This window comes from Phascolarctos cinereus, unplaced genomic scaffold, assembly GCF_003287225.1.
Source record: "Phascolarctos cinereus isolate Bilbo 61053 unplaced genomic scaffold, phaCin_HiC Scaffold_2;HRSCAF=192, whole genome shotgun sequence".
NCBI lineage: Eukaryota > Metazoa > Chordata > Mammalia > Diprotodontia > Phascolarctidae > Phascolarctos > Phascolarctos cinereus.
The window spans coordinates 268,891,464-268,915,250 of NW_027555625.1; the positions used below are offsets into that span (position 1 = coordinate 268,891,464).

General features: G+C 48.9%; 2 protein-coding genes across 2 annotated transcripts; one reads left to right on the forward strand and one right to left on the reverse strand.

The window, feature by feature from the left end:
• The first annotated feature begins 1,666 nt into the window (after nt 1–1,666).
• Nucleotides 1,667–11,807, forward strand: TOR2A (torsin family 2 member A). Its single transcript, XM_020965465.2, has 5 exons — nt 1,667–1,917; nt 4,952–5,217; nt 6,229–6,404; nt 7,101–7,228; nt 7,574–11,807. The coding sequence occupies exons 1-5, from the start codon at nt 1,764–1,766 to the stop codon at nt 7,822–7,824; spliced, it is 975 nt and encodes a 324-aa protein (XP_020821124.1). The 5' UTR covers nt 1,667–1,763; the 3' UTR covers nt 7,825–11,807.
• On the reverse strand, nt 8,806–23,701 carry TTC16 (tetratricopeptide repeat domain 16). Its single transcript, XM_078150031.1, is given in 15 exon segments — nt 8,806–8,892; nt 10,075–10,162; nt 11,046–11,184; nt 11,467–11,606; nt 12,130–12,263; nt 12,266–12,294; nt 14,667–14,808; nt 16,361–16,608; nt 18,381–18,595; nt 20,397–20,523; nt 20,625–20,725; nt 21,182–21,325; nt 21,751–21,841; nt 22,225–22,380; nt 23,628–23,701. Coding segments are annotated over 14 exon segments (1,782 nt in total). The 5' UTR covers nt 22,368–22,380; nt 23,628–23,701; the 3' UTR covers nt 8,806–8,851.
• Nucleotides 23,702–23,787: the final 86 nt, after the last annotated feature.

Sequence of the window (23,787 nt, forward strand, 5' to 3'; positions counted from 1 at the left end):
ATCACCACACCACCCTTCTTAAACTACAGTCTCCAGAACTGAACACAATTATAATTCTCCAGATGTTGGGGAGAAGTGGGAGTAAAGGGAGGGGACAAGTATTATTTTTTGAGATCATCCCAATATAATTTACTCACACCCACGCCCTCTGTCTATGTAGATTCCTTTCAACTACCCTAATAATGATAAAATTCTTAGGAGTTCCATGTATCATTTTCCCATAGAGGAACGTAAACAATTTAACCTTCTTTCATCCCTTATGATTTCTCTTTTTTCTTTTACCTTTTTATGCTTCTCTTGAATTTTGTAAAAGAATGCCAAATTTTCTATTCAGCTCTGGTCTTTTCATCAGGAATGCTTGAAAGTCCTCTGTTTCATTAAATATCCATTCTCTTCCCCACCTCCCCCACCCCTACCCCCCCACGATCCTGAAGGGTTATATTCAGTTTTTCTGGGTAGGTTATTCTTGATTGTAATCCTAACTCCTTTGCCTTCCTGGATATCATATTCCAAGCCCTCTGCTCCTCTAAGGTGGAAGCTGCTACATCTTGTATGATCCTGATTGTGGCTCCAAGCTATTTGAATTGTTTCTGGATCCTGGAAAAAGTATTTTTATTTATTTATTTTTATTTTTTCAGCCAAAACCAAGGTTTGTTAAAGATCCACCATATTAGCCAGACTCTTGAGGAATCTGAGAGTCTGTGACGTATTGGCTAGATTCTAAGAATCAGAGCAGTGGTTACATTTTAGGAATCTGAGCAGTGGCTAGATTATAAGAATCCAAGCACCTCCATGGAGACAAGATGGACCTTACATACAGAAAGACTATGGGGAGGGATCTAGGAGTGGCCAAGTAGTCTGAGGTAATAGAACTCCAGGGGTGGCCAAGGGAGAATGTTGCCTACATAGGATTAAGTGTGGGAAACGGCCAGGGGGAGGGGGTGTGTGGTGGGGGTGGGGAAAAAATTTGGTGGGTTTTTTTTTGGTGAGGCAATCGGGGTTAAGTGACTTGCCCAAGATCACACAGCTGGTAGAAAAAGTATTTTTAAAAACAACTACACAAATATTAAATAACTCATTCGATCCTCACAACAACCCTTGGAAGGAAGTGCTAGTATTATCCCCATCCCCATTTTACATTTGAGGAAACTGAGACAGGTGGAGGTTGTGACTTGCCCAGAAAGCATCTGAGGTAGGATTTGAACCAGGTTTTCCTGCCTGCAGGATGAGGGCCCTTATCCTCTGTGCCACCTAGCGCCTCTCCATATGCACACCAAGATACTATTAGTTTTCTGGCTGCCATTCACACCTGTGACTCTTATTGACAGTATGCAGTCCATCATGGGGGGACGGAGCCCCCGTCCCGTCCCGTTCTGGCGGGTTGGACAGTGAGACAGCTCCCCCTGGTGGCCGTTTCCAGGCTCCGCCTGCCCGACCGACGCATCCCAGCGCCTGCCTGGCCTCCTCCGTGCCTGTTTCCTCCTGTGGCGCTCAGACGATCCCTAATCCCCACATCAGCCTAAGACTCTCTTCCCGGGGTGGGCCCTGGTTTCTGTCCTACCCCTAGGGAAAGGAGGGCGGGGGCGGGCCGGAGCCTGAACCCAGGTGAGCGACAGCCCCGCCCGCCGCGCCCCCCCCCGGTGCACTCTGGGAATTGTAGTACAACAAGGACAAGAGGGACGGGGCGGGGAGGTCTGGGTTGTTGGTGGACGGGGTCGGGGCAGAGCCGCCTTGGTCCCGGCTCGAGCTGCTGCGGGTCCGGGATGGCGGCTGGGGTCGGCCCGCCCGGGGCCCGGCTGCTCTGGTTCCTCGGGCTGCTGGGGCTGCTGTCCGCCGCGGCCGCCGCCTGGGACCTGGGCTCGCTGAGCTGCAGTTTCGGCGCCTTCTGCGACTGCGACTTCCGACCCGACCTCCGGGGTAAGCGCGGGGCTGGAGGCTCCGGGGTCCTGGAGGCCGGAAGCCCAGGCATCGGGGGCTGGGGGTTCGAGGCTTGGGGGCTGCGGGCCCGGGAGGTCGGCGGCTGAGGCTTCGGGGCCCGGTGCTGCTCAGACCCGCCTGGGGCCAGGCACACGGGAGGCAGGCAGGACCAAAGGGCCAGGGACTGGGACGGGGGGCTCGGGGACAGGGGGTCAGCCTGGAGCAAGAGGTTGGAGCCTGGACATGGGATCAGAGTTAGGGAGACTGTAGGACACGCTGAAAAGAGGCTGGATTTGGAGTCATCGGAGGTGGATTCTAGTTCTGGTTTGGGTAATGATGCCTTATGTAACTTTGGACAAATCACGTCCCCTCTGTGCGCCTCGGTGTCCATTGGAATAGATGATCTCTAGGGTCCTTTCTAATTCTGAATCCTGTGACTGGGGCCCCGGAAGAGGTTGGGGCAAGTGTAGACCAGGGATCCGAGGCCAGAGGTAGAGACAGGCTCCTTCCTCTTCCCGTAGCCATCAGTTAAAGAGGTTTGTGGATTTTGCCTCTACAGCGTCTTTTGCACCCATCCCTTTCCACTCACATGGCCACTACCACTTTAATTCTGGCCTCCTTCACCTCTAGCCTAGGCTATTCCACCAGCCTCCTAATTGGACTCCCAGCTTGTAGGCATTCCTTCATCCCTCTCCATCCATTCTCCACATAGCTACTTTGTAGTGCAGAGTGCTGGTGAGCCATGTTACTACCCTGTTCAGGAAGTTCCAGAGGCTCCCTCTTGTCTAGGAAAAAATACCCACCCCATAGTGTGGCATTTAAAATGCTCAACCGGGCTCCTGTTCACCTTTCCATGTTTATAGCATGTTATTCTCTCCTTATGCACTTTAGAGATAAACTGGCCTTACAAACAGATGCATTTCCTCATCTCCAAATAGAGAATCCCTAGCTTCCTTCGTGGTTCAGCCATCTCCTGTGCCTTTCCAAATCCCCATAATTGTTAGAACACTCCCTCCTCAAAATATCCTGTATACATTTATCTATTTATGTTTCAGCCGCCTCCCCCCTCCTCCAAATGGAATGTTAGCTCCATGAGGGCAGGGACTGTTTCTTGTCCCCCAGACTCCTAGTAGTGTCTTGTATATAGTAGATGCTGTTTTAATGCCTATTGGATTATGTTGGCTTGGTTGGAATTAGGGCTAAGGTTGGGGAAATAGACGCTTGGACTGGAAAATAGAGGGACTTGAATGCTGGAGTCAGTGATTGGAGGTTTTGGACTAGTGAGAAGGACCTGAGGACTGGTAAGTGGGGAAGGTTGTAGTGAAGGGAGCAACTGGGGGCTGAACTAGGAACTGGAAGGCTTAGGGGCCAGCAGAATGGAAACACACAGGGAGAGCAGGAGATAGGACTGGACACAAGAGGACTGGAACGAGGTAAGGAGGAGTTCAAGGCTATGAGGCTCCTGGGAGTGGGGATGCAGTTAACCAGGAATTATAATGAAGGCAGTATACCACAGGGCAGCTAGGTTGATGCACTGGATACAGCACCATTCCTGGGAGTTCAAATCCAACCTCGGACACTAGCTGTATGACCCTGGACATGTCACTTAACTGTTTGCCTCAGTTCCCCATTTGTAAAATGAGCTGCAGAAGGAAATGGCAAACTACCCCAGTATCTTTGCCAAGAAAATCCTAAATGGGGTCACAAAGTTGGACAAGACTGGAAAGACCGAAACATATCATAATGGATAATCCCAAAGGCCTTGAATTAGGTGGGGGTTTTTTTTAGGCAGTTGGGTTAAGTGACTTGCCCAGGATCACACAGCTAGCGTCAAGTGTCTGCTCTGAGGCTGGATTTGAAGTCAGGTCCTCCTAATTCCAGGGCCGGTGCCCTATCCACTTCCCCTGAAGGCCTTGAATTCTAATCCTGCCTCTGACACTAGCCATATGACCCAGGGCAAGTCATGTAACCTCTCTGCATCTGTTTTCTCATCTTAAAATGCATATTTTAGAGTGTGCCAGAAAACTCTCTAGGACGAGTTGTAGAGTGTTGCCGATCTGTGTTGGTAGAAGGAGTTTACCCCTTGATGAGCTCCTGTGCTGACAAAATCCAGATCCAGACCCTCTCCCCACCATCCCCCCAAAAACAAAAAAACATGGATAACAGTAGCATTTACCCCAAAGGGTTGTTATAAGGCTCAAAAGAGATCATGTCAAGTGTTTTGCAAACTTTAAAGCTCTACATAAATGAATTTCTTCAGATTTAGGATTGATTGGGAAATTAGAAATTAGGGGGACTAGAGAGTCCCCCTCTGTAATTGGTGTTGAGAGCCCCTGGTAGGGGAAGGTAATCTGTGAGTTTCTGGCCGGAGGCTTTGAGGGAAGGGAGTCTTTGAGTTCGGATGGGGATACTAGGCCTCTGAGAACCAGGCATCATAAAGGTGGTAACAAACATTGAGTTTAAGGCCTAGTGTAGAGAAAACATGCAGGCCAACTGGTTAACTGATGACAAGCTAGTATCTAATGACCTATAGAAGACTGTTTTCTTCAACATGCTTCTCAGTGGCTCATATGCAAATATAGTCAGCTGTCAAATTTGTTCATAACATGAAGCTAGCAGGGATAGCCAACATGCTCGATGATGGAGTCAGGATCTAAAAAGGAGCATGGGCTAAAACTAATAAAATGTCATTGGACACAGAAAATGCAAAGTCTTACACTTGGTTCCAAAGAGCAAATTATCCAGTACAGAATAGGGGGATATGGCTTTGCAGCAGTTCATATGAAAAAGATTTTGGGGAGGAGATGGGTGTTAATTGACCACAAGTTCAGGGAGGCTGAGATATATTATCCAAGGGCTTTGTTTTTATGTAGATGGAGGAGCCAGTGAGACCAGGGGGTCCCTGTGGGCATGGAAGAGCCAGGTCATTAGATCCCCTTTCTGGGATTGGGATGCCTCCTTTAACCAGAGATCCCCATGGGGACCAAGTGTTCCCCTGCCAGCCTACTGGGTGCCTCTTCTCCCTCTTCTGCAGGCCTAGAGTGTGATTTGGCCCAGCACTTGGCCGGGCAGCATCTGGTAAGACAACTGGTAATGAAGGGGCTGAAGGCTTTTGTAGAGAATCCTGAGCCAGCCAAACCCCTAGTGATGTCCTTCCATGGCTGGACTGGCACAGGCAAATCCTACGTCAGCTCCATGCTGATCCAGTACCTGTTCCGAGACGGGATGGCCAGTCCCCACGTGCATCACTTTTCTCCTGTCATCCACTTCCCCCATGCAGAGCAAATAGAGCGCTACAAGGTAAGCCATTCACCACCCAGGCCTTCCTCCCACCAAGAGCAGGCTGAGTGCTGGGGGCCTAAAGCACAGAATGGGAAATCAGCTGGCTTAAGGCCACAGAGCAAATTGGGAGAAGCTGGATCTTCTTCCACTCTGCCTCTAAATTAGCCTGCCCTTCTCTGATCTAATTTGAACCAGAGTGACACAATGGACATTTGACTGGTGTTTCTGAATACTTATTAAACACTCCCAGGGATGACGTGTTGAGTGTGACAGCAGTATAATGGAAAAAACTGAATTTGGAGTCAGAAGACCTAGGTTTGAATCCCAGCCCAGCTACTTACTCCCTGTGTGACCTTGGGTAACTCATCTTTCCTGGGCTTCAGCTGCCTTATATATAAAGAGAGGGGCTTGGATCCCCTCTGACCTATGAACTCCCCTCTTGCCCTAAAGCTACGATCTTATCTGTGGCCTGTCCCTCTACAGCATAGTGCCTGTGAGTTCAAGGACAGAAATTTGGGCTTTAGGTTTTGCTCTTAAGCACAGCCTGCACTGCTACCCCTGGCCAGCTGTCTTGTTCATGTGGCCAAATGACCCTGGACAAGTCTCTTCACTTCTACCTCAGTTTCGCCATCTATGAAATAGGGAGAATAAGGCCTGCCCATTTGTCCAAAGAGTCAAGTGAGAGGATGAAAGAGCTTTGAGAAATAAAACTCACTATTAAAAAATGGTAAGGGGTTGTAGTATAATTGGTGGGAAAGTGTGAGCCAATACAAACCCATCACCAGCCATGGGAAATCATTGAAAAGGGCATGTCTGAGTGAAGGCAGCTTCTCCTCAGTGGATCTGAGGTTCCTGCCCTAGGGAGCTTCTGTCCTCTGAGGGTAAGGCATGTTTCTGTCTCACACTGGATGGACTGAAGGGTCACCTCTGTCTGGCTTTTTCTCACCCCTTCCCCCGCCCCAGTTTTAACCTTTTCTTGTCCGTGGTCTCCATGCTACCTCGCCTTGCCCCCTCGTGTTCCTCTTACAGAGTGACCTGAAGCAATGGATCTTGGGAAACCTCACAACTTGTGGCCGTTCCCTCTTCCTCTTTGATGAGGTGGACAAGATGCACCCAGGCCTGTTAGGGGTACTCCGTCCCTTCCTGGGACCTTCCTGGGTAGTCTATGGTACCAACTACCGAAAAGCCATCTTCATCTTCCTCAGGTAGGGTGAGCCTGGAAGGGTTGAGTTCTGCTCTCCCCGCAGTCAGTGCTGGTAAGCAAACAGAATAGCAGCTGTCCCCCCAGTCCTGAGGGTTCAGGGCCCTTGAGTCCTGGTTATAGACGTATCATTGTTCACAGTGATTTGTTTCTCTTTTGAAGATCTCCAAGCACCGTATTAGCCTAATCTGTTTCATCCTCATGAAACACAAGGTAACATGAGATAAATAGGGGAGCAGGTAAGAATCCCCTTTCATAGAAGGCAACACTGAAGACTGGGTTCTGGTACCAGGTCTGCAATGAAACTGATGCATGACTTTGGCTATTTCTTATCTCCTTTAATAGCTTCAGTTTCCTCACCTGTAAAATGGCACTTGTACACCCCTCCCCTTGCCCTGCCTTCCTCACAGGGTTGTTGTGAGGATCAAGTGAGACAAGGGGGGAAATGTACTTAGTCAGCCCCAAAGGACTGTTCAGACAGGTTTGATGATCATGACTCTAAGGCTAAAGAGAAGCCCTAAGGTCAGAAGATGCTTCCCTCAAATGTTTCAAAGAGTTTGGGGAAGAGCTCGGTTTCAGACCTTTGTTTTCCTGCTTCCTAGTCCTGGTTGTGTCCACGTACTGTTAGACGAGAGCCAGACTTCCCTCTCTCCCAACCCTGTCTCATCTACGTCCTGCCTTTCCTGCTTTGGGGTTCCAGCAATGCTGGCGGGGAGCAAATCAATCAGCTAGCACTGGACGCCTGGCGTGCCCGGAGAGACCGAGAGGAGCTCCAGCTTGGGGATCTAGAACCTGCCATCTCTAAGGCCATCGTGGACAACCCCCAGCGTGAGTCCTGTGTCTGTCTATCCACTCACCCCATTTCCCTGAGGCCCCATCCAGAATGGTAGTCAGAGCTTAGAACCGAAGTAGTTCCAGCCACTCAGATCTTCCCTGTCCCCTCTCCCTCTTGTATCCCTGAAAGGTTGTAGGAAGGGGGACCGAGAACCTAAGCCACCCCCCCTCCCCAGAGTGGCCCCAGCTCAGCCCTCCATTAACTTTAGCTCAAAGCCAAGAGTACATTGTCCTGTTCAGTCATCATGGTTCCCTTCCTGTGGGGTGTTCTGGGCCTGTACCCTCAGCTGGTGACTTGTCTCCTGACCCAGCCTCTTCCTGCTTCTCCCTCACCCTCAGATGGTTTCTGGCAGTCAGGAATTGTAGAAGACCAGCTCTTGGACTTGCTGGTCCCCTTCCTGCCCCTCCAGCGCCACCACGTCCGGCACTGCGTGATCAATGAACTGGCCCAGCTGGGCCTGGCCCAGCAGCAGGAGGAGGAGGTGGTCCAGGCTGTGCTGGATGGGACTGCCTTCTTCCCTGAAGAGGAGCAGCTTTTTTCTTCCAATGGTTGCAAGACTGTTGCTTCTCGAATCACCCTCTTCCTATGAGTGGGGCCCTCCCCCCACTCCATGTATCATCAAGTGAGTCTGCCGGGGAGCTTTGGTCCAGACTTGCTGCTGGCAGAATGACCTTTGCCCCAGGCATTCCAAAGAGTGCAGACAGGGCAGGCCTGGCAGCCCAAGGAGCAGAGGACTGAGGGCAGATGGCAGCTCTAGCTCCTGCCACTCTGGGTACCTTCCAGACTGATGGTGGCAGGGAAGACTTGGATGTTGCGCTGCTGGTTTGAGGACATCTTGGCCTCACTTGCCTTCCTGCCCCTCCCCCCCCATGCCCAAAGCTCCTGGCCAAAATACTTCATCTGAGCCAAGTCCAATTTCCTTTTTCCCAACCCAAATCTATCTGAGCCTTATTTAAACTGATGCTGTGATTTGGTGACTCAGGGACCACATATGTCAGTCATCTTCTGCACCCCTACTAGAGGCTTGCAGGACCCCCTGGGAGGCTCATGTTCTCCTCTCCAGTCTCATGAAGACTTCACACACCCCCCTCTCTTTCCCCCTTCCCCCATTCCAATCTCCTCATTGCCTGGGGGAACACCAGGAAGCCAGAGAACTTAATAAGGCCCAACCATCTTCCCAGCTTCCCACCCCAGCAGGCACAAAGATGGAGATTGTGGGACTGCAAACTTTGCTCTTTAACAAAGCCTACTTTAAATGTTTCTAATTTTGTAATGAAGAAAAGGGAGAGGATACAAAATAAACTTATTTAAGGGACCAGGGAAAGCCTATCTAGCTGTTCCTGCTCTGGCTGGAGAAACCTTGGCTCTATCGGGAAGGAGGCCAGAGCAGGAACTGTTGGGTATAGAGATAGGCTGGAGGCCCAGAGCAGGTGGAAAAGGAGCTGAGGGGTTTCCTTCGGTGACAAGAGATCTATCTAATAGACCTGCCTCTTGCCCCCCAAAATGCAAGGGTGGGTATGGATAGTGCCCACCTGTTAGGGCGGGGGAAGGAGAAGCCAGGGTTGTCAACACACTGGTTCAGGGAAAGACCGTTGTACTTTAGCCTTCACTTTGGTCTATGTGGCAGCAGTCTTGGCCTCCAAGGAGGGTGTCTGCCCTGTGAAGACATTAAAGTACGTGAAAGAGGCCTGCCTCTTGCAGATGGTGGTTGGCTTACTCCCTAAGAGGGAGAGAGGTCCAGTCAGGCTTTAGCCTCAGGAAAGCCAAACCATCTGGGGTCCTTTTGGCCCTCGAGCTTGATTTTTCCTGCTTGACCTAAGGAGTTGATTTCCAGGAATTCCCATCATATGTTGAGAAGAGGGCTGAGAGGAAGACCCAGGAGTCCTTGCTGCCAGCTCAAAATATGGATACTGCCCCAGTTCCAGAGAGTGCTGATGCAGTTTTATGGAAATGGTAGCTCTAGTAAGGCCCTCTGAGTCAGGTCCAGCCTCTCTCTGTTACCACATGGCTAAGCACAAAGAAGTTAAGAGGCTTGTTGGATTCAAAATCTGGTTCTGATACATCATAGCCTGGAACAACTCTGAGTCTGTTTACACATTGGGCAAGCGAAGATGACACTTGCACCTCTTCCCTTAGAGGATTGCAGATTTAGAGTTGGAAGAGATCTCGGATGGCCTCATTTTATAGATGAGGAAACTGAGGTTAAGATATTTGTCCCAGGTTCCACTGGTAGTGTCCTCTGAGCCCAGGTCTGCCCTCTCCACACTGCAGCATGCCCCTTCTTGTGAGGCGATGCGGCACAGTAGAGACAGCACCGGACCTGAGATTATCTCCCTTCTCTGGGCCTCAATTTCTTCATCTGTAGAATGAGGTAAGGATCCCTGCCTTGCCTCCCACTGAGTTATAATGAGGATCAAATGATCAAAAATCTTTGTCAGCTGAAGAGTGCCATACAAATGTGTTCTATTAGTCACCTCCATTTCACTGCCCCATTGTGGTATGGGAGTGTCCCTGGGGACTTAAGACTGTGCCAAGGGTCCACTGACCACATGCTTTGGCAGGTTAGGTACAAGCCTGGTAGCAAACAGCATGCCTAAGAGCTAGCCTGGCTATGGACAGAAAGGCTTGTGGTGATAGAAAGGCTCCGTCCACCTTACCGCACTATCTATATATATTTGTGGTTGTTGCAAATAGGGAAACTGAGGCCTGGAGTGGGGAAGTGACTTATCCGGGATGAGTCTGAAAGGCTAGAAATTTGGTAAGCCCCTGGCTGCAGAAGGAAAGGAGCCAGGGCTCATTCTCCCCCACCTAGTGAGGAGGACCCAGGTTCAGAACCTACCTGGAGAAGCTGGGTGCCTTGGGGGGCTTCCAGGCTGTTCGTCTTGACTCGCTGTTTGCCTTGTGTTGTTCTTGATCAGAGTCTGATCCTGAAGGCATCACAGGATTTTAGAGTTGGAAGGGACCTTGGAGACCCATTAGTCCCAACAACCCTCTTCCCCCCCCAAGGCAGGAAGAAATCTAGCCTCTGCCGGAGGCTACTCCCTCATTTTCCGTTGCTGGACAGCACCAGCAGCACCAGTGGTTTGGAAGTTCTTATGTCTAGCTTAAATCAGGCTCCCTATAACTTTCAAACATGGCTCCCAGAATAAGCTGTACACCCTCACATGACAGCCCATCAGATATTTTAAGGTCCTCCCCACCACATCCCCAGCTAAGCCTTCTCTAGCCAAACCACCTTTTCTTTTTCAGTCAATCCTGTATGGCATTTTTTTTTTTGAGGCCTTCCCTATCCTAGCCACCCTCCTTTGAACGTGCCAGTCAAGGATCTCAAATTCTGTAAATGTGTCTGCTTAAACTCCACCCATGCAGGGGAAGTTTAACCGTGTAAAACTGTGACTTAGTAATAAGCTGTGACTTGGATGCGGTGATCTGAAAATGCTACATAGGCTAGCTGGTGGTTGGGCCATTCCAAACTTAACTAGACTAGTCCTTGCATGACAGGCAAGCAAGGCTTCTGCCAGGCCTATATCTGAAGTCTTTCCAGCTTGGCAGACCCTGCCAGAGACAGACTTGGAGAGCCCAGTGTCCCTGCGCACCATGACCAGGTAAGAGAGTAGGATGTTAGTGGAGTTTATCAATGTCTTTCTTAAGATAAAGCCTGAGCCCTGAAGCCTTAATGGTGTGGCCCGACCAATTCAGTCCTAGTAGGGCGATAGAGCTGGGAAACAAAGTTTATCTTCCTTCCCCGGGTCTGAAATCTGCAAGATGTGAGGTCCCAGGGAACAAGGCCTTCCACCTCCCTTCCCTTGCCTGGATCCCTGCTGTATGAACCATAGGAATGTTGTCAGGGAGCCCCCTCTCTCCAGAGTTGGGGGTCTGCTCCGCGGTGGGTATGGTGAATGGCCTCTTGTTCACATCCTTCTCTGTGGAATCGCCCTTCTTCAGGAGTCTGCAGGATGGGAAAGGTCAGTGTCATCCACAGAGTTTAGTGGACTTCTCTTCCCCACTCAAGACTAGTCTGCGTGTTTGAACCAGATTTCACCTAAACAAACATGGAATATGGTGGGATTAACCCAGTTACTCAGTCTATACATGTCCCAAAGATGCCTAATTGTGAGCTTAGGACCCTGTTTTCTTCGTCAGAAAGGCTAATTTCCCCCTCCTCCACTTTTACACCACCACCTCTCCATCTAGCATTGCCCTCTGATAAGTCCCCTGAGATGAAGCTGACCCCAGGACATCCTGGGGGCACTGGAGAAGCTGGTTCTGCATCGCCCTCTCCAGGATGGTTTTAGCCATCACCATGGTCTTGCTGTTCAGCACAGACTCTATGGAGTGGCCAGGGAAGAGGTTTGCCATCGTAGAAATGAGCTGTAAGGAAGAGAGGGAAGGTAAACTGAGAGATCCAGATTTGGGATCAAAAGTCTTGCCTGGGGAAACTGGACTCTTCCTACACAACTGGTGGCATTGAAAGAACAGTCCTTTGTAATCAGGTGTTACTAGCACAGCCAAAGTTCTGTGGCCATGGATAACATCTAAAATCTATAGGAAATAAAATCATTCTAGCTACTAGTCTCCACCTTTATTCTCCTACTAATCAGAATTGCTATGAAGGAGTGAAACGTTTTCCACCTCAAATTTTCACAAAACGCCTTTCCTGCATCTTTTCTTTTCCTTATTACTCTTACACATACTTAGATATGGGTCGTGTCTCTTTCCCCCACCCCCATAGAGTGTAAACATCTTATGGATGGGAATTATATAATTTTTTAAAAGGCTTTGTATTCCCAGGGCCAAGTATAGTGCCTTGCACAGAGTAAATGCCTAATGACTTGTTTGCTGAATACCACTGAACTGGGCCAAGGTTGGACAAAGGCAGGTGTATACAGCCCACCTGGGGGTGTTTGGGGTTGAGAAGCAGCAGGGTAGCAACATCTTGACGAGCCCCAAAGATATCCTGCAGCATTAGGCGGTTCCTGGCACGGAGGAGGTAGAAGTTTGCTTTCTCTGGGTTGTACTCAATGGCTAAGAGAAGTGTTGTTCGGCCTTGTGGTATCGTCTACAAATAGTAGGAAGAATCAAACTTTGTGGGAGCCAGCAGAACCATGTCTGAACCCAAGCATGAAAACTAACTCTAGTCCACGTGCGTCGGGCCTGAAAGAGGTCTGGTGTGACTAGGAAATGTTAGGCCTGACAGGCAACTCCTTCCTTCCCAGCCCTCAGTCCTAGAAATCACCATCAGTAGCAGCATCACTTGATATGTAGCAGAAAAATTCATTTCATCCTTTCTTTTCATATTTTGTTAGTATATGTTTTCAGAAATATAGTTTTTCTTCTGAGGAATCCTGTAGCTGAATCCCAGAAATGTTGGTATACAGTCTTATTATTATTCCTTTTTATATCTTTATAAACTATTTCTATGATCTATTCTTTTACACGTTCATTATTTAGGATGTCATTAATAAGTCTCATTTAGGGCTACATCTTTGGTTTGTGTTATCTGTATTGATTATTATTTTTGCCCTTTTTTGGGGGGGGAGGCAATTGGAGTTAAGTGACTTACCCAGGGTCACACAGCTAGTAAGTTTCAAGTGTCTGAGGCCTGATTTGAACTCAGGTTCTCCTGACTCCTAGGCCAGAGCTCTAAATACTGTGCCACCTAGCTACCCCTACTATTTTTATTGTACTATAATCTGTAAAGGGTGTATTTAGCATTTCTTTCTTAAATTTATTTATAAATTCTCTTTGTCCTTAGCACACGGTCTACTTTTTTAAAAGTACGACATGGTACTGAGAATATATCTATATTCTTTAATGTTCCCATTCAGCAAACACCTTAAATCCTGCAGCTCCAATTTCTAAAATAGTCTCAAATATTTTCCCCTTTTTGTTTATCTTTCTGCTAGGTCTATGCACAGCTGAGAGAGGAACATTAAAATGGCAGCACAGAAAATGTTGTAAAGGACAATGGGTACATAATGAGACATACATTTTCAGACTTAGTCAATGTATTGATCCAAATGCTGATCTATTTTGCTTGATTGTACTTATCTGTTATAAGGAAGGACTCTATTGGTCAGGGAGGAGACATGGAGGACTGACAGTAATATAAAGAAATAAAAAAGTAAAATTAAAACATGTTAAAAGGGGGGAAAAAAGAAAACATGGGATTGAGAGCTGGGAAACCTGGATTCTACTCATAGTTCTGCCCATAATTCTGAGCAAATCTCTTCCCTTCATTGAGCCTATTTCCTCTCTGAAATGAATGGGCTGGATGGGATAATCTCTAGGATTGCTTTCAACTCAATGGTCCCCAAGTTTTTTACAGCACCTTTAGTCCCAAGAGCTCAGAAACCTTTCTCATACATTTCTCTCAATCTCACTCTGATTTTGGTGGGAGAGGAAAGAGTCAATGAGCACTGCTCCAATTTGTATATTTGTTTTATTCCCCCTATTCATTCAATTCAAATCAACAAATATTAAAATTTTTCCTACCATATGCAAAGCACTCTGCTAGACATTGAAGATATAAAGACAGAAATGACACAGGCTCTGCTCTTGAGAAATTTGAAATCCAATGATGGTGGTGGTGAGGGAGGCAGGGAAAACAAGTACATACATGCACTATGATACAAAGGAGTCAATGAAATGGCAAAGGAGATAAAGTACCAGGAGAAATTTTAGAAAGTTTCAATGAAGACTTCAGGGAGGACACCTTAGAAGAAAAGGAGAAACTTCAACAAATGGAGATTTGGAGGGAGATAAGGAAGAGAAGCAGCCATTCTGCACGTGAGCAAACAGATTATAAACTCCTTGAGGACAGGGATTATGCCATTTTTCATCTTTTGTCTTCCCACCTTCCAGCACAAGGCTCTGTACTTCGCTTAATTAGAAGACTACGGATTTAGAGCTGAAACGGACCTCAGAGGCATTCAAGTCCAGCCCTGTCATTTTATACATGAGGAAGCTGAGGCTGAGAGTGGATAGTTATCCACTCTCTTGTGGAATATGGACTTGTCCATATTCACCCACTAGTAAGTCTAAGAGGAAGGATTCGAACCCAAGTCTTCCTGACTCCAAGTCCTACATGCTCTCCAAATTGAACTAGAAAGCTGAAGCTTAGGTTTCCCAAGTAGGTATTGAGCACCTCTGCTGGTGGGGGCACAGGATGAGAAGGGGACATAGCAGTCTACTGAAGGCAAGCTCTTGGGCTGCCATGTCTTAAGAAGCAGTAACTGAAAGCGACTAGAAGGCACTAGACTGGGAAGTTGGCAGGTGGAGTCAGTGGCTCAGGCCCCCTGGAAAGTCTGCCCAGGTATCTGCCCTGGCTAGCCTAGTGCCAGGCTGAATCATCCTGGAGAAAGGGCTTGTGAAGACCCTTTGGCCAGTGGCTCTTCCTTGAGCCTCATCATTCCAGGTGCCCCCACACACCTCAGCTTATGCTCGCGAAGCCCCAGCTTCTCCTGAAGCATTCCCATGCGGTACCGAGCACCTTGGTCCCCAGGGCACAGGGCCAGTGCCTCCAGGTAATCAGCCTCAGCAAAGGTCAGCTCTCCAAGCTTGAAGAAACAATCTAGGAGGGAAGGTAGACAGAAGGAAGGGGGAAACCACCTGGTTTCCTTGTCTGACCCCAGCCCCACGACTTTCCTCCTCCTTCTCCCTGGTCAGTGAGGTCTGGTCAGTCCCTCCACTCACTAGTCTCAGCCTTTCAGCATTCTCTACTTAGCTCCCAGCTGGGATTCTGCTCTCCTCTGCCCAGTGCCCAATTTGTCCACCCCTTCACTGGCCACAGGAATCATCCTTAGGGACCTTGTAACCCCCCTGCCGTCCCCCAGATTCAATCCAAGCTTAGAGGGCCTGGGCAGATCCAGCTGGAGAAGAGAACAAGTGTAGGCTGTAGGTTTATGAACATGTGTGAGCACATATGTCTGAGCCTTGCCCCGTTCCCAAAGCCAAATACCATTGATTTTTTTTTGATCATCTGTTTTTTTGTACTGTCCATGTCTCTTCCTTCTATTAAAGCAAATAATGAAAAGCTGTATGTATAAGGGACAACTGACAAAAAAGAGCTGGCCTTGGGAGGCAGGATGATCTGGGTTCAAATCCCTTCCCTGACCCATCCTGGCCAGGTGACCTCTCAGTGCCCCATGCTAATCTATAAGATTAGATGCAGGGCAGGTACCAATCCATATTAGCAAAGAGAATTTTCTCCTTGGAAAGGTGCACTATACCGGTGAATCCCAAGTTTTGGGTCTAGGTACCTTCTTCCCCTCTAAACACATCTCCCCACATCCCCTGCCTCACCCCCAAAGATGGATGTTTTGATAAGGAATAGTGAACTACTAGTCCTCTGCATCTGTGATCTCGTTGTTTAGGCCATCTCCTTGGATGCAAATTGTAGCCTTTCTGTGACTTAGTGAAGACAGTCTTTGAGAGGACCACCCTGGTCATAAGCATCTCTAAAGCTTAGCGAGGCTGGTCCCCAGATGACATGCACAGTCTGTTCACTATAACCAGGCATGCACAGCCTTCGAGCCCCAGGGTTCTGTCCCGTCCACACCACAGGGAAGAGGTGGAGGGGAGGGACACACACACAATCTATCAGTTAAAATCTCCAAGCAGTGTGACATTAAGTACTATAATTCTGAGGAGGGGGGAAACCAAGGGTTACTTGGGGAGGGCTTCCTAGATGAAGCAGAATGTGAGCTGGACTTTGTAGGACTGATGGGATTTGGAGAAGCAGAAGGAAGAGGGAAGGGCATTCCAGGAGAGGAGGAAGTCATGAGCAAAGGCAGAGGTAAAGAAGAACTCCTCCAGGAATGAGACATGAGGGGATGGGCCTGACTAGAAAGGACAGGGATGTGGAGGGAGACAGCTAGCTATTGAAGGCCAAGGAGGTCAGTCAGCAGAACACAAGATACTTGGACTTGGGGATAGTAGACCTGCATCTGGAGCCCCACTCTGCTGCTGCTAAGATGCAAAATGAGGGGAGGGGACCCAAGGACCTCCCAGGTCCCTTCCAACCCTCCATCCTCTGAAGCCCTTCACATGCCCCAGTATACAAGATGAGGGACCTCCCCTGGCCCCATCCCCACCCCCCAAGAGGGCCCTCAGGATGAGCTCACCCCCTCTGTTGATGTAGATCCCCTTCTCTCTTTTTTCGCCCCGTAGGGCCTTAGTGAGGAGCAACACGCCTTCTTCATAGGCACCCTTGATGTAGCAGAAGACTGCAAAGTCATTGTAGGTGAGCAGCAGCTGGCACTGGGCCTGCCTGGCAATCTCATCCTCCTCCTCTTCTGGGCTTAACTCCAGGGCCCTGAGCAAGTCTTTAATAGCTGCATCAAAGTCTTTGAGCCTCCGAAACAGAGTGCCCCTGGGAGGAGAGGAGGCAGGAGGGTCTGGCTTGCCTCACCCAGCAGGCAGCAGGGACACCAACCCTAGTAGGCCCAGGCTTCTGCTGACAGGGAGATGATCTCTCACTGTACCCGTCCACCTCTCACGGGGCCCCGGATTCAGGCCCTGAACTTTCCACCTGAAAGGCTTAGAATCCTAACATGTCAGAGCTGGACAAGGTCTTAGTGACTTTTGATAGTAATGTCCCTCTTGTCACCTTCTCCTCCCCTTCCCTTCCCCCATGCCATCCTATTCTGTTTGTGGATGGGATATCTTCTCTACCCTGCGTGAACTCTACGACTCATGATAGAAGGCACTATGTCATATTTCACCTCGGTATGCCCCAGAGCATAATGTCTGTTCAACTGAATGGAACCAAGCCAGACCTGCTCATTTTATACAGGAAGAAATGTAAACTCAGACTATCGATGATGGTCACACAGGACATCGGTGGCAAAGCCACAACTAGATCCTAAGTTTCCTGACTGTCAGGGTCAGGAACTCTACCGTGACTGCATACTCCCTCCTCCTCCCCTCCTCTACCCCAGCCATGAGATGGTTAGGCAATGCACCCCAGGTCCTACTCCCTCATTGCCTCCTGTGACAAACTGGCCAGGAAGAGTACTGAGTTTCCTCAGCGGGGTCTTTGGGATCCCAAATCTTGATTCCTCAGTGCCCCCTCCATCCCCACCCAAGAGCTTCTTAGGTCCATACTTGGGCCCATTGTGGCAGAGTGTTGGACTTAAGAGTCAGGAAGACTCCTGCCTGAGATACAGACCAGCCACGTTACCCTGGGCAAGTGCTCAGCCTCAGTTTCCTCTTCTGTAAAATGGGATAATAGCAGCATCACCCTCATGGGATTGTTGTAAGACTATGTAAACTAGGCAATGAGACCTGGCAAACCTTAAGTCAACCAGTCAACAAGCAGTTATTTTGCCAGTATCTACTATATTACAGATACTGTGCTGGCCACTGGGAATACAAAGACAAAACAAAATACTCGGTGCCCTCAAGATGCTTATATTCTGTGGAGGGAGGGAAGGAGGGTGTGTGTGTGTGTGTGTGTGTGTACAAGACCAGGGGAAAATAACATATTCACATATAAGTAAATGCAAAGCATACATAAGGTAAACACAGAGCAATTAGGAAAGACTTCATAAAGCACTACATAAATGCCAGCAAATGTGACTGGCAGTGAGGTGGTACAATGGATAAAGAGTGGTACAATGGATAAAGACCTGAATTCAAATCCTACCTCAGCTGCTTACTAGCTATGTAGACAACTCAATGCTGTCTGCCTCAGTTTCTTCATCTGCAAAATGGGAATAATACCTATCTCACAGGGTTATTATGAAGATAGACTGAAATAATATTTGTAAAGGACTTTACAAAGGTTAAAGTGCTATATGTGAATGCTAGCTACTATTCAGTCATTCTTTCCTTCACATCTGACTTCATGATCACTTTTTGGGGGGAGGGTTTTCTTGGCAGAGATACTGGAGTGGTTTACCATTTCCTTCTTCAGCTCATTTTACAGATGAGGAAACTGAAAGTGACTTGCCCAGGGTCACACAGCTAAGTGAATGTCTGAGGCCAGATTTGAACTCAAGTTTTCCTTACTTCAGGCCCAGCGCTCTTATTCACTGTGCCACCTCGCTGCCCCTTTTACTATTTATTATATATTTTTTATCATTTATTTTATCATTTATCATTTTTATAATTTATTTTTATCATTTTATCAGGTAATCATACCTGAACAAGTAGTAGCCAGGGTCCATTGGGCTGTTCTCAATGGCACAGTTGATCCGGATCAAAGAATCCTCCAGGCTCCCCTTCAAGGCCAGGACCACTGCCTCCTCCTGAGCCTTCCTGGCTTGGGCCAACAACTTCTCCAGCAGGGTGGTGGCCTCAGGGTGCTGAGGCTTAAGGGTGAGGGCCCGGCGCAGATCTTGATAACACTGATTTGGCTGGCAGCAGGGATGAGGAGGGGGGCAACGGTCAGGACTGCTCCCCTGAATGGTCAGGGACGTTTTCCCCACAACCCCAGTTGGGTTTCCTTTGTGTCCTGACCAAAATGCCAGCTAGGCTGAGTCACAGACATAGCTTCATCCTTGACAACTCATGGGTAAGAATAATAGCTAACATTTACGTAGCTCTTTGTTATAAAGTACTATTGTTGTTGTTCAGTTGTTTTTCAGTCATGTCCGACTCTTCGTGACCCCATTTGGGGTTTTCTTGGCAAAGATACTGGAGAGGTTTGCCATTTCCTTCTCCAGCTCATTTTACAAATGTTAAATGACTTGCCCAAGGTCACACAACTTGTAAGAGTCTGAGGCCAGATTTGAACTCAGGAATAGGAGTCTTACTGACTCCAGGCCCAGCACTCTATCCACTGCACCACCTAGCTGCCCATAAAGGGCTCTATATATGTTATTAATCCTCACAATGACCCTCTAAGGTAGGTGCTATTATAATACCCAATTTACAGATTAAAAATTTAGGCAGAGAGAGGTTAAGTGACTTGCCCAGGGTCATACAGCTAGTATCTGAGGGAGTGCTTAAGCTCAGATACTTCTGGCCTAGCACTCTAGCCAGCCACTGCACCATCTTGCTTCACTATCTCAGAATGAGGCAAATCAGAATCACAATGAGCTGATTCATCAGAATGTTAGGCAGGGACGCACCTTGGAGACCATCTAGTCTCAGCACCTTGGTTTTATAAAGAAAGAAAGGGGGAGCAGCAGCTTGCCCAAAAGTCACACTGTGAGTTTGGGGTACAGGCAGGGATAGATGTGGGGGGTCCTGACCCCTGGTCTAGCAAACTCTAGCGCACCTCAGACCACAGCTCACTAACAGTAATTTAGAAATATTCCACTAGGCAGCGGAAAGATCACTGCACTTGTCAGCGGAAGTCTGGAGAACCAAGGATGACTCCAGCTGTGTAATCCTGGGCAACTCACCACATTTCTCTCTGTCTTAGTTTCCTCATCTATAAAATGGGGATCGTTTTTGTTCTACTTCTCTCAAGATTATGATGATTAAAGTGCTCTGTAAACCTTGAAAAGGTAAGCTACAACCTTGGAGTCATTCCTGACTCTCTTCTTCACCCCCCCATTCGCTCAGCTGCCAAATCTTCCCCCACCACTCACAGACCCCCCCCACTCTATTCCAGGTCTCATTCACTTCTCAACAGACCTACTGCAACAGCCTCCTAATCAGACTCCAAGCTTCCGTTTCTTCCCTCTTTAATCCTTCATTAGACTCTGAGCTCCAGTCCTATTTTTTGCCTTTCTTTTTATCCACAGTGTTTAGCACAGTGCCTGGCACACAGTAGGCACTTGATAAATGCCTACTGACTTGAGTTCTTCTACATAGTTGTCAAATATTTCTAAAGTACAGGTCTGACTATATGTCATTCCCCTACTCAAAAGCCTTCAATGGCTCCCTATTGCCTTTAGGACAAACTACAACTCCTCAGCCTGGCATTTAAAGCTTAATCTTATTTGATATTAATACCCTTCGATACGTCTACATTCTGAACTGGCTGGGGCTGGAGTGGGGCTGAGAGGAAAGCTGGGGTCCTGGGGATTGATTACCTTGACTTTTCCAGAAGGATTTGGGAACAACAGGGTCCTTGCACGCCCTGCCCATCATAATCTTAGGGGGCTGAGTGCCAACTCCCATCCAATCCTAATTGTGGAGCTGAGTTTAGGTATGGAATTGTGGTCCCATCTTGCCTGTTGAGGAGGGGGTTGGTTTGAGTTCTACCTTTAGGAAGTAGTTATAGAGTCGAGCACGGAGGATGTAGACATCAGGGTTGGAATCCTGTTTCAACTCTTTTGTGACCATCTGGAGGCATTCCTGGTATCGTTTCATGGCCAAAAGGCAAGCTATGCTAGAATGAGGTGGAGGGAGGGTGCCAAGGTGAGAGAGACTTCCCTCCCAACCCTATTCCCTGCCCCCCCCTCCCTCCAGCCCTTAAGGCCCCAGGCTCACCTGCGGAAGCGGTAGGAAGGCTTATGAGGCTGCAGCTCGGAAGCCTGGGTGAACAGGTCTAAGGCTTTCAGGTATGATTGTTGTTCAAAGAGACACTGGCCCTGGTGGGGAGGCAGGCATCCACAGATGGTTCTAATCCCCCTCCCAGGCTGTCAGGACAGCTGGATATGTACGGAGAGGTGTAAGAGATGTAACAAGAGAGAGGAAGAGGCAAGGGAGAGACAGATTGAAAGGGATAAAAACTCAAATGGGGAGAGACAGAGGAGGAGGCCAGGAGAGCTACAGAGGCAGAAATGAGAAGAGATCGGAAAGGGGAGAAAAAGAAACAGAAGTTGGCATGAGAGAGAAAGAAATAGACTAGGAGAGAGGTGGGAAGGAAAGAGTGAGAGGTAGAGCCACCAGTGGGATAAGCACACAACAGACAGATGGTCAGAGACAGACTGATAGTCCAGCCCAGACTGAGCCAGGAAGCCTTGAGACCCCTGCACGCCCTTCTCCCCTCAGGAAGGGGAGAGAAAAGGCAGTTCCCTATCCCTGGGCAGGACTAGGCAACTCACCTGCAAATAGAGGACAAAGCAGAGGCGCTCTATATTCTGGGACTGGTGTGGGGTTAATGAGGCAGCCTTTCGAAGGTTCTGGGCGGCCGAGGCAAAGTCACACAGCTGGAGATAGGCCTCAGCCCGAAGAACATAGGATTCCACCTGTGGCAGGGGTGGAGAGGGAAGACACCCAGGGAGAGCTAGTTTTGACTTGGTCCAGTCCAGTTTAGTCCAGCCCACCCCGCAAAATAAGTACCAGGCTCACTGAATCTCAGATAAAGAAAGGACCTCTGAGATCCTCTAGTCTAAATAAGGACTACAGGATTTGTCAGGAGGTGGAACTGAAGTCCAACAAGGGGAAGTGACTTTCAGGTTAGAGAATGAGTGTCCATGTAGAAGATACCAAGGAATCCACTGGCCCAATGGGGGTGGCACCAAGAAGGGGGATTACAGCAAACAGGCAGAAAATGTGCTTGCCCTTTGGGTTTGGGGGAGGCCCATGGCCCAATCCTTGGCTAGGAGGGGATGGCAAAGGGGATTGTGGGGAGGAAAGAGTTTTTGCTCTCTCCTTTCTCTCCCATTCTCACCAGCTGGGGATTAAGGTTGATGGCTTTGGAGAAGGAGAGTACAGCCTTTTCCCACTCCCCTTTGGACATGGCATCCTGCCCATGATGAAAGCTGTGGACAGATGACCAGGCAGACGGATAGGTTGGGGGTCAGGACCAAAAGGTAAAGGGCAAAAGTGGACAGTCTCAGTCTAGCATGATGGGGAATCAGGGAAGGAAGGGCTGGACAAATGGCTTCCTAGAGGAAATCATAAAATCATGGAATTTGGGGTAAGAAGTACCTTCTGGCAGGTAAGGTATTATTCCCATTAACAGATAAGGAAATAGGTGCAGAAAAGTGTCTAAGGTCACATAGCAACTGGTAAGTAAATCTTAGACTACAACCTAGGCATCTTGACTCCCAAGGAACCTACAGTTTCATGAGATCTAGATCCCCAGGAGATATGGGCTGGGGGCAGGGAGGAAACAAAGAGGAGGGTAGAGGCCCACACTTACTGTTCATCAATCTTGTTTGGCAAGAGAAGGCCCCTGATAGACAATTTTGGGTATTCGAGTCTCCTGAAAACAGCACTGGTTCCAAGGACCCGGGTCAAGGTCTGGTGCTCTGCCTCTTCCTCACATAACTTCTCCAGAGACATACTGCTGTGGTCCCTGAGAACCAGAGAATCTTAGAGCCTGACTGACATCATCTGAACTCTAGCTTGGCTTTGAAGGCCTTATGATGATGATCTGGCCTGAGTCTACCTTTCCAGAGCTGGAAGAAATCAGTGATGGCTAGTCCAAGTGATTCACTGTACCGAGGAGGTAACAGAGGTAGAGGGGCCAGGGCGTCTCTCCTACACCGGGTCGGTGGCAGAGACAAACAAACCTGAATTCACGTTTCCTGATTCCCAGACTTGGACACCTTGCTTGGTCCCACACCGTCTTCCCTGCTGCTCACTTCTTGGGCAGCTCTTGATTTCCTTTTTGGGCTCTCAATTCTCTACGAGGGTCTCCCGGCTACAGGGCAGTTAGTTACTAAGCACCTAGGACAGAAGGCCACGCCCCCCGTGCTGGCCACGCCCCAGACTCTGCTCTCCAGGAATTCTACCCCTTTATACGTAATGTCATCTAAAACGGCTTGCAAGGAGAACACTTTATGTACACTTTTTACCCTTCATTCTTTTCATATCTGTTTCATCCTTTATAAAATAATAAGAGATTTAAACTTGTCTTCCTCAGGCATACACATACACTCCCCCCGACTCCATCTTGTATTGTCAAGAATTACTAAAGAATTCAAAAGACCTGCCGGGAGTGAGAAACAACACTATCCCAGTCCGGGTTGTAAATGAATCAATAGACATCTCAAAGCGCCTCCTAAGTGCCAGCTCAAGTTAGGCGCAGGAGGTACACCGTCAAAGGAAAATCTGGTGCCTGCCCCGAGGTGCCCCTCGAGGATCTTCTAAGTCTATCGGGGGAATATTCCTTCAGCAAACAGAAGCCGCTGGCGGAGTTTAGAGGTATTGTGGGGTGGAAGAAGCGCCCGGGAAATGGGAGCCAAAGGGTGGTTTGGGGAGAAGCTGGTCCGGGACTTAAGTGACTGGGTGAACACTTAAAAAATAACCAACTTGACTTCTCAGCCTCAATTTCCTTAACTGTAAAACGGGGTTATAGAAAGATTTCTCCTTCCCCAGATTCTTTCTTGAGAGATGGAAGGGACCTCATGGAGCTCACGGCCATGAAACAGGTCAGGCCCAAGGTCACAGCCAGTGCAGGACCTCCGCCCCGCCTCCCGGGGGCAGCCGAGGGGACGCCCGGAGGTGCGCACAGCCCACGCGCCCCTGGAGGACGGCGACACGTGGGACAGCGCCGGGCTGTATCCCCGACAGAATGGAGGTGGGTCGGCGGCTCTTCACCTTCTGATGGCGGAAATTTGCTTCTGGAATCTCCTGGGGCGTGCGCGGGCAGCCGCCTTGAGCTGGCCCACGGCCACCCCGCTCCCGGAGATGCCATCCCTCAATACAGACTGACACTCGCACAGCCTCCGACCTTCCACCGCTTCCGCTTCCCAGAAAC

Bases quoted from the DNA above. Each gene is read 5' to 3' on its own strand.
- TOR2A (XM_020965465.2), top strand. From the start codon at position 1,764: ATGGCGGCTGGGGTCGGCCCGCCCGGGGCCCGGCTGCTCTGGTTCCTC. The intron at 6,405-7,100 runs GTAGGGTGAGCC...TTGGGGTTCCAG, and splicing joins GCCATCTTCATCTTCCTCAG to CAATGCTGGCGGGGAGCAAA. The intron at 7,229-7,573 runs GTGAGTCCTGTG...CCTCACCCTCAG, and splicing joins CATCGTGGACAACCCCCAGC to ATGGTTTCTGGCAGTCAGGA.